This window comes from Bubalus kerabau, chromosome 8 (assembly GCF_029407905.1).
Source record: "Bubalus kerabau isolate K-KA32 ecotype Philippines breed swamp buffalo chromosome 8, PCC_UOA_SB_1v2, whole genome shotgun sequence".
NCBI lineage: Eukaryota > Metazoa > Chordata > Mammalia > Artiodactyla > Bovidae > Bubalus > Bubalus kerabau.
This window is the reverse complement of record NC_073631.1, coordinates 105,981,411-105,995,861: the sequence shown is the minus strand read 5'-3', so window position 1 is coordinate 105,995,861 and position 14,451 is coordinate 105,981,411. Positions and strand designations below refer to the sequence as shown.

The 14,451-nt window shown below is 45.4% G+C and overlaps 1 protein-coding gene across 1 annotated transcript; it reads left to right on the top strand.

Annotated features, from left to right (window-relative positions):
• Positions 1-619: 619 nt before the first annotated feature.
• Positions 620-13,121, top strand: ZC3HAV1L (zinc finger CCCH-type containing, antiviral 1 like). The gene is made up of 4 exons (XM_055591052.1): positions 620-1,081; positions 2,233-2,368; positions 8,831-9,089; positions 11,406-13,121. The coding sequence occupies exons 1-4, from the start codon at positions 714-716 to the stop codon at positions 11,531-11,533; spliced, it is 891 nt and encodes a 296-aa protein (XP_055447027.1). The 5' UTR covers positions 620-713; the 3' UTR covers positions 11,534-13,121.
• The last annotated feature ends 1,330 nt before the right edge of the window (positions 13,122-14,451 follow it).

Genomic DNA, 14,451 nt, shown 5'->3' with positions numbered 1-14,451 from the left:
TGGAGAATTCCATGAACAGACTGTATTCCTGGCAGGCTACAGTCCATGGGGTTACAAAGAGACAGATAGGACTAAGCCACCAACATTTAACAAACCTACAGGTATAAACCAGTGCTGTCTAACAGAAACATTAAGTGAGCCTCGTGTGTAACTTTACATTTTCTCATAGCTGCCTTAGAAGTGAAAGAAACAGATGAAATTATAACATTTTATTTAAATATTATCAATTTGACATCGTTAATATAAAATTTTAGTTTCTCCATTCTAAAGCTTCCAAATCCAGTGTTTGTATATTTCACACATCCCACTTCAAACTGGTCACATTTCAAGCACCCCAAAACCACCTGTGGCTAGCGGCTGAGTCCTGAGATCGCCTCCTAAAGGCCGCCCAGCTATTCACCTTCTACCACATTACCTGTTCCATCTTCTTTGCAGCCCTTGCTAGTATCTCCCAATTCCCTCCGACTATACAAGTCCCTCGAGGTGAGGACTTAACCTTCAAAGGTGCCTGACGTTGAGCAGGCGCCGGATCAGGATCGTCCTCGCCTGATCTGCGCCCCAGGTGGCCCCGGGCCCCGGGGCTGTTCTCTCGCACGGCCGCCCCTCGCCCGCCCTTTCCCAGGCCCTTCCCGGGAACCGGGTTTGAAGTCGTGGACGTGACTGGGAGGAGTCTGCCCGCCTCGGATTTCCGCACAGGGAGCCGGGCCTTGACCATGGCGGAGCCCACCGTGTGCTCCTTCCTCACCAAAGTGCTGTGCGCCCACGGCGGCCGCATGTTCCTGCAGGACCTGCGCGGCCACGTGGAGCTCTCCGAGGCCCGGCTGCGGGACGTGCTGTGCCAGGCCGGGCCCGACCGCTTCCTGCTGCAGGAGGTGGAGGTGCGGGAGGGCCCGTGGGACGCCGAGGCCGAGGTTGCGGCCGGCGCGGGCGGCGGCGGCGGCGGCCCTGCGGCCTGGCGGGTGGTGGCCGTGTCCTCCGCGCGCCTCTGCGCCCGCTACCAGCGCGGCGAGTGCCAGGGCTGCGACCAGCTGCACCTCTGTCGCCGGCACATGCAGGGCAAGTGCCCGAACCGCGACTGCTGGTGAGGCTGCGGGCCGGGCGGGGCGGGGCGGGGCGGCGGGCGGGACGCGAAAGTCTCGGCGCGGGGGCCGCGGGCCTGACCCGTCCAGCCGAGAGCGGGACCCAGAAGGAAAGGAGAACGAGGGTCGTCGATCCGGGCCGGACGACCCCTTCTGGAAGGGCAGAAGGGAAGCCCGGGGAAGGGGCCCCTCCGCGTCCTTCGGGCGGAGGCCTCCCCCGCTCTCCCAGCTGCGGAACGAGACGGAAGATCGTCTCAATTTGGGTTTCTCAATCACCTCTCTCCGCCTCCCCCCGCCCCAAATTTGCAGCTTCTTTTCCCTCCCCGCCCCCCATCCTCCACAACAGGGCCGGGATAAATCTGGACTTTTGAGTTCCTTTCCTTCAGGGGCCCTTTTGCAGCCATTTACGGACCCGTGGAATTCACGGATCCTTTGTCGAAGAGATCGGCTCTTCCCACTTAAACACAGTTTCAGCAGAAGAGAGTCTGTGCTCTGTGGGTTTAGAACGCTCGACCTAGGTCGACCCCCGCCAGGAAACGGAGGGTGGGGTGATTTGTGTGAGGTCGTTTGAATTTGCCTCCTGACTCCAGTCTTGCTTGGTCGTCTCGAGCGCCCCGAAGTGGGTGGGGGAGGAGGCATGCATTCTTTTTAAGGTTGGGGGATGGTGGGCTGGGCAGCCGTTTGGGGTGGAGAAGGCCAGTGCAGACGTCTGCAGACCCCACCGGCTGGGACCCTCCGTCAAAGCAGGTGACTGGGGGAGAGGGTCCCCTTGGCCGTAAAGTGTCTTTGTTCAGCCTGATATGGCTTTGGGAAGGGAGTTGCTTTATCCCAGCTTTCTTATTATCAGAGCTTACTAGACCGTAAGGGGGTCCAGGGTTTCCCTGGTGGCTTGGACCGTAGAGAATCTGCCTGCAATGCACAATCTGCCTGCAATGCGGGAGACGGGAATTCGATCCCTGAGGCAGGAAGATTTCCTGGAGAAGGCAATGGCAACTGGGCTGCAGTCCATAGCGTCGAAAAGAGTCGGACACGACTGAACGACTAACACACAGGATACACGCTAGACTGTAGTTGAAAGCCGCCCTAGGACAGGGATTTGACGATCTGGCTCCATCCTCATCTGGGCCTCTGATCCAGACCTTTGTGTTTCTAGGTCTACCTGCACGCTTTCTCATGATATCCACACGCCTGTCAACATCCAGGTTCTGAAAAAACAGGGACTGTTTGGTCTCAACGAGGCCCAGCTTCGGGTCCTGCTTTTACAGAATGACCCCTGCCTTCTACCAGAGGTGAGTCGCCCTCATATTGCCTAAATGAAGAGTCGGGAGAGAACATCAAATGTTGCTTGCCCAGGACAGCCTGAGGGGAATGGGGCAGGTGTGGTACAGTGGTGACCTTCCTGGACTCTCTGATTTTCTTGGGCTTTGATACGCTTTGACATACAAGGAGTGATGGACCTGTGTGGGATAGAAATAATAATAATGGTTTATGGAATTTTTTTTTTGAGTTCTTACTGAATGCTAAGTATTGATAGTTCAATTATCTTAAGCTATTAGTAACTGGTGAGTGAAGTATGCCTGTCCCCGTTTTACAGGTGAGGCAACTGAGGTTTGATTAAATAACTTGCCCAAGGTCACATAGTAAATGGCAGATTTGAGTTTAGTTTTGTCTGATTATGAAGCCTCGGTTTTGTAAATTACCTGTTTATACTTTTGCTGGTTTTTCTATCCAGGCATTTGTCTTTTTCTGTTAATTCATAAGATATCTTTAACTACAAATCCCTTTTTGGGTCACATTTGTTACAAGTATTCGCCCCCATTTATTTTGGGGGGCTTTAGATATTAATTTCAATAACCTCAGATATGCAGATGACACCACCCTTATGGCAGAAAGTGAAGAGGAACTAAAAAGCCTCTTGATGAAGGTGAAAGAGGAGAGTGAAAAAGTTGGCTTAAAGCTCAACATTCAGAAAACAAAGATCATGGCATCTGGTCCCATCACTTCATGGGAAATAGATGGGGAAACAGTGGAAACAGTGTCAGACTTTATTTTTCTGGGCTCCAAAATCACTGCAGATGGTGACTGCAGCCATGAAATTAAAAGACGCTTACTCCTTGAAACAAAAGTTATGACCAACCTAGATAGCATATTCAAAAGCAGAGACATTACTTTGCCAACAAAGGTCTGTCTAGTCAAGGCTATGGTTTTTCCAGTGGTCATGTATGGATGTGAGAATTGGACTGTGAAGAAGGCTGAGCACCGAAGAGTTGATGCTTTTGAACTGTGGTGTTGGAGAAGACTCTTGAGGGTCCCTTGGACTGCAAGGAGATCCAACCAGTCCATTCTGAAAGAGATCAGCCCTGGGATTTCTTCGGAAGGACTGATGCTAAAGCTGAAACTCCAGTACTTTGGCCACCTCATACGAAGAGTTGACTCATTGGAAAAGACTCTGATGCTGGGAGGGATTGGGGGCAGGAGGAAAAGGGGCCGACAGAGGATGAGATGGCTGGATGGCATCACTGACTCGATGGACGTGAGTCTGAGTGAACTCCGGGAGTTGGTGATGGACAGGGAGGCCTGGTGTGCTGTGATTCATAGGGTCCCAAAGAGTCGGACAGGACTGAGAGACTTAACTGAAACATTAATTTTAATTGATTCACAACTCCATAATGTGGTTTCAAATGGTTAAAAAGTACTCATCATAACTGCTATAATGGCAAAATTAGCACACTTGTATCTGTTTAGCTATACACAAAGAATTTTTCAAACAAAAGGGTTGGAATCACCAAAGAAGATATTACAAGAAGTCTCCAATTAAAAGTAGAGTTTTCTAATCTAGCACAATGATTCTGTCATAGACACTTTCTATGTTGGTGGCGCTAGTGGTAAAGAACCTGCTTGCCACTTCAGGAGACATAATGAGACACAGGCTCCATCCCTGGGTCAGGAAGATCCCCTGGAGGAGGGCATGGCAACCCACTTCAGTACCCTTGCCTGGAGAATCCCAAGGACAGAGGAGCCTGACGGGCTACAGTCCATAGGGTTGCAAAGAGTCAGACATGACTGAAACGACTTATCACACACACACACCTTGCCAGAAAGGGGATGGGAAGAACGGAGGATGTTAGGAAAACAGAGTAGCTCATGATTGTGGTCCCACTTTAACTCAGAGGAATTTCAGGGTCTACAGGGAAGAAATTCAGAAGGTGGGGGCCGGGGGGGGGGGTGTGGGTTGAGCTAGAATCTTTGGTAGCTCAAAAATGGGTAGAGCTCAAAAATTGGTAGTTGGTAGAGGCTGCCCGCCAGGCAGCAGTCTATACCCAGAAGTCTGGAGTCAGCCTTAGGAGCCAACAGGCTTCTACTTGGTGTCCATGTGCTTTCTGATTTCAGGTTCTGAAGCCAGGTTTGGTATGTCATGAGCAGATTCATTCCAGCCATGTTGCCTGATGCAGTTCCAGCAGCAGCTGGAGCAGGTGCTTGGCAGGAAGGGAGAGGAGGATGCGGCACCTACGGGAGAGCGTACTTCTACTTACCTTTAGTGTTTATGGATTTTTTTCTTTTTTTTGACTAATAGAAACTTAGCGTTTTTATATTGTTAAACTTACTGAATTTTTTTCTTTATGGCTTCTCCCTGAGTGTCCTGGGTCCAGCCTCATTTTGTTGTATTAGTCTATGTCAGTGTTCTATGAGCAGCTGATGGGTTGGCTGCATTTATGACAGGAGCCTGCCTTCACGTTGATCATCTGAAGCTGGTGGTGTGTGTCATGGGGGCTTCCCAGGTGGTGCTAGTGGTAAAGAACCCGCCTGCCAATGCAGGAGACATAATGAGTCACTGGTTCGATCCCTGGGTAGGGAAGATCCCCAGGAGGAGGGCATGGCAACCCACTCCAGTATCCTCACCTGGAGAATCTCATGGACAGAGGAGCCTGGTGGGCTACAGTCCATGGGGTCGCAAAGAGTTGGACACAACTGAGGCGACTTAGCACACAGCACAGTCATGTGACTCAAAACACGGCCACTTAGACAGCGGGGACCGTGGACAAGCAGGTGGGTGACGCAGAAATGGTACCTCGTGTCTCATGTGTGAAAATACCTGATGATCCCTTTTTACCTCTCTCCCAAAGATTCAGCACATAGTGCAGGTCCAGTATATGTAAAACATCAGTAAGGGGTGGGACTTCCCCGGTGGTTCAGTGGTTAGGACCCTGCACTTCCATTGCAAGGGGCGCAAGTTCCATCCCTGAATGGGGAACTAAGATACTGCGTGCCATGTGGTGCCCCCCCCACACACAAAAAAAACCCAGCAGGACCACATATTGAAGTGTGTATGGATATGCTAAGTTGCTTCAGTTGTGTCTGACTCTGTACGACCCTATGGACTATGGACCACTATGGCTCCTCTATCCATGGGATTCTCCAGGCAAGAGTACTGGAGTGTGTTGCCATGCCCTCTTCCAGGGTATCTTCCCGACCCAGAGATGGAGCCTGCATCTCTTACTTCTTCTGCATTGGCAGGCAGGTTCTTTACCACTGGTGCCACCTGGAAAGCCCAAATATTGTGATATTATGATTTATAATAAGAAATATATATTTGCTCTTCATCTCTGTCTCTGGCACAGAGTTCCTAAAACTCTTGAAATTTCCTAAATGTTGAGAGCAATAAAACATTACTTCTGTTACGTTCATGTGATGACTTTTGAAAAGTTCCTAGGTGACATGGGGACTGGTTTCCCTAAGAACCAATTATGTGATTAGAAGGTTGGAACTTTCAGTCCCACCCCCAGTTCTGGGAGGGTAGCGGGCCTCGAGGTTGAGTTCAGTTACCAGTGGCCAGTGATTTAATCAAGGAAGCCTCTGTAAAACCCCCAAAGGATGGGCTTTAGAGAGCTTTCAGGCTGGTGAACACGTGGAGGTCCTGGGAGAGTGGTGGCCATAGAGAGTCTGGAACCTGTACCCTTCCCCATGCCCTTTGTGTCTCTTCCATCCAGCTGTTCCTGAGTTATATCCTTTGATGCTTCCCCGGTGGTGCTAGTGGTAAAGAACTGGCCTGCCAGTGCAGGAGGAGGTCTAGGAGATGCCAGTTCGATCCTTGGGTCAGGAAGATCCCCTGGAGAAGGGAACGGCGATTCACTCCAGTATTTTTGCTTGGGAAATCCCATGGACAGAGGAGCCTGGCAGGCTGCAGTCTGCAGGGATAATAAACTGGAAATTTAGCAAGTAAAATGTGTCTTTGAGTTATGTGAGCCTTTCTAGCAAATTAATTGGACACAGGGAAGGGGTTGTGGGAACTTCTAATCTATAGCTGAAAGATCAAAAGCACAAGTGTTAACCTGGACTTATGATTTGTATCTGAAGTGAGGGCAGGCTTGTGAGTGGTGGTTTAGTCGCTAAGTCGTATCCTTGTGATCCAATGGACTGTAGCCTGCTAGGCTTCTCTGTCCATGGGATTTTCCAGGCAACAGTACTGGAATGGCTTGCTATTCCCTTCTCCAGAGGATCTTCCCGATCCAGGGATCGAACCCGGGTCTCCTACACTGCAGGCAGATTTCTTTTTTTTACCCACTGAGCTACCAGGGAAGTCCTAGGCTTGTGGGACCAAGCCCTATCCCTTAAACTGTGTGATCTGACGCCACACCAAGTCTGTCTCCTGGAGATCATGTCAGACTTGAGTTAAATTTGTGGGATACCTGGTCAGTGTCTGCTGATAATTGCTTGTGAAAATATACTTTGCTGATACATTTGAAAACTTTCATGAAATGGGCAGATCTCTAGAAAAATATTGCATGTCAATATTTATTCAAGAAGAAATAGGAAACCAGAATCATTTTTAAAAAAAATAAAAGCATTCAAATAAAAATGTAAAAAACTCACAAAATCAGAATGTTTGGTAAGCCTTCTACAAGAGAGTATTAAGTCCTTACGCATCTATTGCTCAACTTTAATGTATCTTGAAGGAATAGATTATTCTGATTTGGGGGCTAGATCTGGGATCTATTTTCTTTGATCTCCTGTACATTCTGGAACCAGTATTATACTGTTTAATGAAAGTATGTTATATTTTAAGATATGATGTTGTGAGTCCCTATGCCCTTAACTCTTTTTCAAACATTTTCCCTTTAATCGATTCTCACTTGTTTCCTTTTTCAGATAAGTTTTTACAGTCATTTAAATTCCTAAAACTGTTTTATAGGAATTCTTTGGGGGAAGTAGGAATTGCACTAAAGTTGTGTGTTCATTTCAGAAAATTGGCATCACAATCGCAGGTAGGAAGCCAATTTAAAAATTTATTGATTGAGATATAATTGATGTATAGTAAGTAGTATGTTAGTTTTGCATGCATAATGTTTAAATACATTATGAAATGATCACCAAATAAGTCTAATAACCATCTGTCTCCATACAATTTTTGTTGTTGTTGTTCAGCCGCCAAGTTGTATCTGACTCTTTGTGAACCCAAATTTGCCCAAGTTCATTCATGTCCAGTGAGTCAATGATGTGTTGGATGGCATCACTCCATACAATATTGACCATATTTTTATGCTGTGTATTATATTTGTGTGACTTCCTTTAAGGTGGGAAGCTTGTACCTCTTGCTTCCCTTGCGCTATTTCACCCATCCTCCACCTCTCTGTCCTTGGGCAACCACCCCCTTGTTCTTTGATATCATTTGTGGTATCAGTCTCTGGTCATCTGGTCATTTGTGTCCAGTAGAATTGCCCACATTTTAGGTTTGACTGATGTGTTCCTCTAGTATCATTTAACATGTTCCTGAATTTACTGTAAATTGATTGATCTGGAGCTTTGATTGGATTTAGGCTTGAATTATGTAGCAAAAATTTTTTGTACATGTGGTATATTGTTAGGGTGACTAATAGTCCCCATTTGCCTGGGACTGAGGGGTTTCCAGCCTTGTCAGACTTTCCTGCTAAAAGGTCATATTTCCTATTGCATCTTGTCAGGAGGTACACAATGTCTGGTCCCAATGCAAATATTAATAATGCTCCTTTAAAAATGCCCTTGTCTGGATAATAAATTATCTGATCACGCTGCCTGTCCAGATTGGTTTCCCTGGAGGCAGAGGCTGACATAGGGATTGAGGTACGTGTAATATATTGAAGAAGGGATCCTTGGGAAAAATCTGTAAGGTAAAATAGTGGGAGGGGAGACCTACAAGCAAGATGGAATGGCCTTGACTTGATTCACACAGAGGCTTGGGAGCAAATATTACTAACTTTGAGTTTCTAGCTTTGAGGCAGGGTCCAGCCTTTTGTACCTGCATAGAAGTCACTCATTGGCTACCGGCTTTGGGAGAGGAGGGCAGGCCAACTGTGAGTGAAGGTCAGAGAGGGGCAGCTGAATGTTAGTTGCAGCTAGGAGAGATGAGGGCCTTCCTAGGTGGCTCAGTGGTGAAGAATCTGCCTTCCAGGGCAAGAGACGTGGGTTCAATCCCTGGGTCGGGAAGATCCCTTGGGTAGGAAATGGCAACCTGCTCCAGCCTGAAAAACTCCTTGGACAGAGGAGCCTGGTGAGCTACAGTCCATGGGGTGGCAAAGAGTCAGACACGACTGAGCCACTGAGTCCGCACAGGAGAGATGTGAGTGGAGGAACTCTTTTATACCCGTCTGCCTTTCACCCATGGGGACTTTAACAGCCATCAGTGATCAGAGGGTGCCATTTAGAGATACTGTCCTTTACTGTCTTGAGATACAGTGAAAACAAACATCCCAAGTGTTGCTTCATTTCTGTCCCAGGTCTGTTTGCTCTACAACAAAGGTGAAGCCCTCTATGGTTACTGCAACCTCAAGGATAAATGCACCAAGTTGCACGTGTGCAAGTCCTTCGTCAGGGGAGAGTGCAGGCTGCAGAAATGCAAGCGGTCCCATCAACTCATTCATGCTACATCCCTGGAGCTGCTGCAGGACCAAGAACTGGAGATCTCAAGTGTCGTTAATTTTCAGATCATTTCCACCTACAAGCACATGAAGCTGCACAAGATGCTAGAAAATAAAGGTGAGACTATCAGAGATGAACAAAACACTATCCACAGTGTAGTGCTGAGCTGGAAGTGAGTCTGGGGAAAAAGCACTTTGTAGGTTGATGGCTGCTGGGTCCTTGGGAGGCTTCATCAGTCAGTGTTCTATGATATCGAACTGTGCTTCTAACCAAAGGAGGGAGGGTCGGGTTTGAGTTTATTTTCAGCACTGCCCCCAAGTGTTTGGACAGTGTAGCTTCTTGGTAAGTTGGGGATCAGGAAGTAGGAAGAACAGCCTTAACCTCTTTGTTAGGAAAAAAGAGGGCTTCCCTCGTAGCTCAGTCAGTAAAGAATCTACCTGCAATGTAGGATACCTGGGTTCGATTTCTGGGTCGGGAAGATCCTCTGGAGAAGGAAATGGCAACCCACTCCAGTATTCTTGCCTGGAGATCCCATGGACAGAGGAGCCTAGCAAGCTACAGTCAGTGGGGTCGCAAGAGTCGGACACACCTTAGCGACTAAACCACCAGGAAAAAAGAGGAGGTAGGTGGGCTAGAAACATATATAGTTATCCATACTGGAAACATAAGGATAATGTAGAGATGGCTTTCTTTTATTAAGTTGAATTAAAAATTTTTTTATTAAATTTTTAGGAAATTTTAAGCACACTACAGAAGAATTTGGAAAATAGAGAGTAGAAATAAAAATCACATATGACTCACCCTAATCCACAATAATTCACTTCAGTTCAGTTCAGTTGCTTAGTCGTGTCCGACTCTTTGCGACCCCATGAATCGCAGCACGCCAGGCCTCTCTGTCCATCACCAACTCCTAGAGTTCACTCAAACTCACATCCATCGAGTCAGTGATGCCATCCAGCCATCTCATCCTCTGTCGTCCCCTTCACCTCCTGCCCCCAAATCTCTCCCAGCATCAGAGTCTTTTCCAATGAGTCAACTCTTCGCATGAGATGGCCAAAGTACTGGAGTTTCAGCTTTAGCATCAGTCCTTCCAAAGAAATCCCAGGGCTGATCTCCTTCAGAATGGACTGGTTGGATCTCCTTGCAGTCCAAGGGACTCTCAAGAGTCTTCTCCAGCACCACAGTTCAAAAGCATCAACTCTTCGGCGCTCAGCTTTCTTCACAGTCCAACTCTCACATCCATACATGACCACAGGAAAAACCACAGCCTTGACTAGACGGACCTTTGTTGGCAAAATAATGTCTCTGCTTTTCAATATGCTATCTAGGTTGGTCATAACTTTTCTTCCAAGGAGTAAGCGTCTTTTAATTTCATGGCTGCAGTCACCATCTGCAGTGATTTTGGAGCCCCGAAAAATAAAGTCTGACACTGTTTCCACTGTTTCCCCATCTATTTGCCATGAAGTGATGGGACCAGATGCCATGATCTTTGTTTTCTGAATTCATTTAATTACAGGCCCTTCAGTCCTATTACTGGAAAATACCAGTCCAGTGGTGGTCAGAGTCTGCAGCAGTTTAGTACCTTTCATTCTCATGTTATACAGCATCATAAATATCATCCCATATTGCTGCATAGTCAATCCTTTATTAAGGTCTATGAAGTGTGAGCTTCCCTGGTGGCTCAGTGGTAAAGAATCCACCTACCAATGCAGGAGATTTGGGTTCAATCCCTGGATCGGGAAGATCCCCTGGAGAAGGAAATGGCAACCCACTCCAGTATTCTTGCCTGGGAAATCCCATGGACAGAGGAGCCTGGCGGACTTCAGTTCATGAAGTTGAAAAAGAGTCAGACACAACTTAGCGACTAAACAACAACAAAGTGTGGTTTGGTCTTCTTTTAATTATAGTGTGAGGGTATTTATTCCATGAGATTTGCTTATAGCTGAAAATCAGAGGGTAGTAGGCTTGGAAGAATTGCTGACGGAAAAACCAGATATCCAAAATCAGAGCCTCTAAGCTTTAACATGGAAGTTCCTTGTGTTGGAATAGTAGAGAATGACCTGATGAGTGGTGGCTTGAAGGTAGGGAGGACTCTGTATGTTTCAGTGTCAGAGGCTGTGTTGGTGGGTCTCTGAATGGTGTCAAGGCCCTCCCAAACTATTTGATGAGTAGGGCCTGTCCCTGTCTTCATCTGGTCTTGTTTAATGGATCTCTCCTAACTATGAATTGTGACTTTCTGCTCGCTGTCGAGTATATAAGTACATATGTAATTTTTTTAATCCAGAAGACATGAACTCTCTAAATCCAGAGCGTTAGGAGTTTTACCAGAGATCTGACTAGCTTGGGCTGATGCTCCCAACATAAAATGAAATTTTGAGTGATAAAGGAGTATCTTAGGAAACCTCATCTCTTTCTTCTTCTGTTTTAATTCAGCTTCTCCTGCTGAGCATTCCCAGGACCTTGAGAAACGAGGAGGACACGTAGCTGGGGGTGCAGAGGCCCGACCTCTGGTCTCTGGCCCTGCTGCGTCAGCCAAGAAGCCACGTGCAGGCAAACCTTAAGGGACGTCAGCAAGATAAGAAGATTGTCCAATCGGAAGGTCTAAAAACAAAGCTTCTGTTGAGATTTGATTTGTAACTGTTCATTCACTTAATCGTTTATTAATAATAGCCATAATAATACCTACCTCACAGGTTGTGGTGAGAATGAGAGAAGATGGGAAAGGAGAAAATGTCAGATTGGGAGGATGAAATAGGGGCTGAGTGGTTGGGGGTGAGGTTGGATGTTAAACAGGCTAAGAGAGAGTAAAACCTGGAGGGAGATGAGGTCAGTCCTGGGCAAATCCTGCAGTTCTGGAGAGCCTTCCCAGGCTGGCTGGCTAGAGCTCTTAAAGAGACAGACTCCTGCTGACCTGTTCTGCAACCCAACCAAGTGCCTATCTATACGTCTGTATACAGAGTTCACCTTGTGGTATTCAGAGAGTACACACACTTCATGCTGCTTTTTTTTTTTTTAATAGTCCATAAGCATTTCTCCATATGTGTTCACATTTATCAAGCATCGTCATTTTTATGCACAGATACACTCATATATCATCCTTTGCTTCACTAGTCCCATTATTCTGGGATATTTTGATTCTTCCCAACAAATTTTGAATACAGCTCTTCTTAAAATCCACATAATATTAATTTTTCAGTTATTCTTTGCTTTTGCTTCACCTATATAGTTGCTGAACGATACTCTTGATTTTCATTTCTTTAAAAATATATGCAGGAATTCCCTGGCGGTCCAGTGGTTAGGACTCTGCATGTCCACTGCAGGGGGCATGAGTCAAAAATATATTATCTATATCTGTATGCCAGGAAATACTTTTCTGTGTGTCTTCTTTCTATATGTCTTTATTTTGTACAGTTTGTTCGTGCCCTTGAATCGCTGGAGCCCTCCTCTGTGCTGATGTGAGTTAGCCTTTAATTAGGCTCCTTAAAGTTTTTATAAAATGATGATGGCTCTATGTGATATGATATCCAGCCCTTGCGGATCCACCCTCAGCCAACTCCGCAGAGAATTTAACTTTCGGGTGCTCACCGGAGATTTCTACCTCACTCTGTCTACTCTCCATTTCTTATTACACTTTTACCAAAGCTCAGATTCCTACAGTGTGAAGGAAATGTAGCTCATACATTCCTCCAAGTTGTGTCCATTCTTTCTGTGATTAAGATGAACCATCAGAAATCTAAATACCTCGCCCATTCAGTACTGACTTCCTGCTTCCTCCTTTCTCTCTGCCCCTGCCTACCCAGCTGTCTCTGTCGAGTTATACCCCATGTTTGGTTCTTTGTTTTCACCAAGGGATACCACAGAGATCAGCTTTGTGAGTTTCTTTCCTGTGTTTGTTGTCGTAATGGCCCAAATATTGGTGTGTAAAGTTGTTTTCTTTCTTTTTTTAAAAATTTAATTGTCTGGCAATAACATAACATTTGAAGAATAGGCCAAATTGGTGAACTTTTCATCCAGCTAGATTTATTTAATTTAGAAAACTTTTAATCATGAAAATTTTTCTTTTCCTTTGAGGGAAATGAGTAAATATGTCCTTTGTAAAGTGAGAAAGTGCTGTGTTTTCTTCTGATGGACAATAAAGAGCCATGCAACTTAATGCTAATCCCTTCACTTTGATTGCCAACAACAGTATTTCTGAAAACTCTTAGGTTTTGCATATCTTGTTTCTTTTTTCTTTGTTATGATTTCTTCTGGTGATAACTTTTTAAGAAAAATCTTCACATTTTATTATCACTTACATTTTATTATTTTACTATTATATTTCTTTTGTAAGCCATGTTAAATCCTTAATGGAAACAGTGTAACATATAGAAGCATATTCTTTACATCTTTGGTAGATTTGTACATTATTGTATTCTTTTTGTATATCTTTTTTAAATTTTATTTTTGTATTTCTTATAATTATGCCTTTATATATGAAGTTATTGACTCTCTAATCTTTGTTGCAATATTTTATTCAATTCTGTAATATTCCATTTTAATCTTTGTTCCATTAGTAGTCATTCTGTATAAACATTTTATGTACTCGTACCTGTCTCTCTTATTTTAACTTGATGAGTCAGCTGTTGGAGAGTTATCAGGTTATAGAGTTTTCTTTGGCAATCCATAGGGCTTAGATGAAGCTGCACATCTATAGGCTCCCTCAACTCCAAATACCCTAAATTGAATGACTGACTTTCCTTCAGAGTTGTTCCTCCTTTTGTTCTTAATGTTGAAGTGTCCGCACCAAATGACTTAAGCGAAAACCGTGCAAAGTGTCCTATACTTTTCTTTTCTCCTTATTCCGTGTCAGATTGGTTACCCCATGTTGGAGAATTTTCCACCTTAAAAATCTCTCAAATTTTTGTCCTTCTCTACCCCTTTCTTTGCATCCGCAACCCACTGCCTTTATCTAAGCCCTCATCACTTCTTGTATTTATTTTATAGATGGATAACTGTGGTTTTCAAGCCCTGTCTTGTTAGAATTTTGTGGTGAGAGTTGGTAGCCCCATTGTAACGTGAACTTCAAGGATGGTAGTGCCATTGTAGTTTTTCATATAGCAGGCCTTTCCTGTTGTCATTGATCTCCTTACCACCCTTCTCGCCCTTTGCTGCCTGGTTAACCTTTTGAAATGCAGACCTAATGGCATTGCTTTTTTCTGCCATACCTTCAGTGGTCCCTATTATGGAGAGTAGAAGTCATAAAACTCAAATCCCTACAGGGACTAGAAAGTTAAGGTAAATGGACAAAGTGAGATGGATGTGAGAGGAATGGGAGGAGAGAGGAAGTGCTGTGGCATGTTGTCCCATCTGAAAGGGGCACCTGCCACCTGCTTCCACGTGGGAATGCGGGACCCAATTTGACATATCGTCCAATTTCTTAAAAGAAGCCAAAAATCCAGAAATTTTTATGAGCGGTTTGCTGATTTTTAAATATTGACTT

Bases quoted from the DNA above. Each gene is read 5' to 3' on its own strand.
- ZC3HAV1L (XM_055591052.1), top strand. From the start codon at position 714: ATGGCGGAGCCCACCGTGTGCTCCTTCCTCACCAAAGTGCTGTGCGCC. The intron at 2,369-8,830 runs GTGAGTCGCCCT...TTTCTGTCCCAG, and splicing joins ACCCCTGCCTTCTACCAGAG to GTCTGTTTGCTCTACAACAA. The intron at 9,090-11,405 runs GTGAGACTATCA...GTTTTAATTCAG, and splicing joins CAAGATGCTAGAAAATAAAG to CTTCTCCTGCTGAGCATTCC.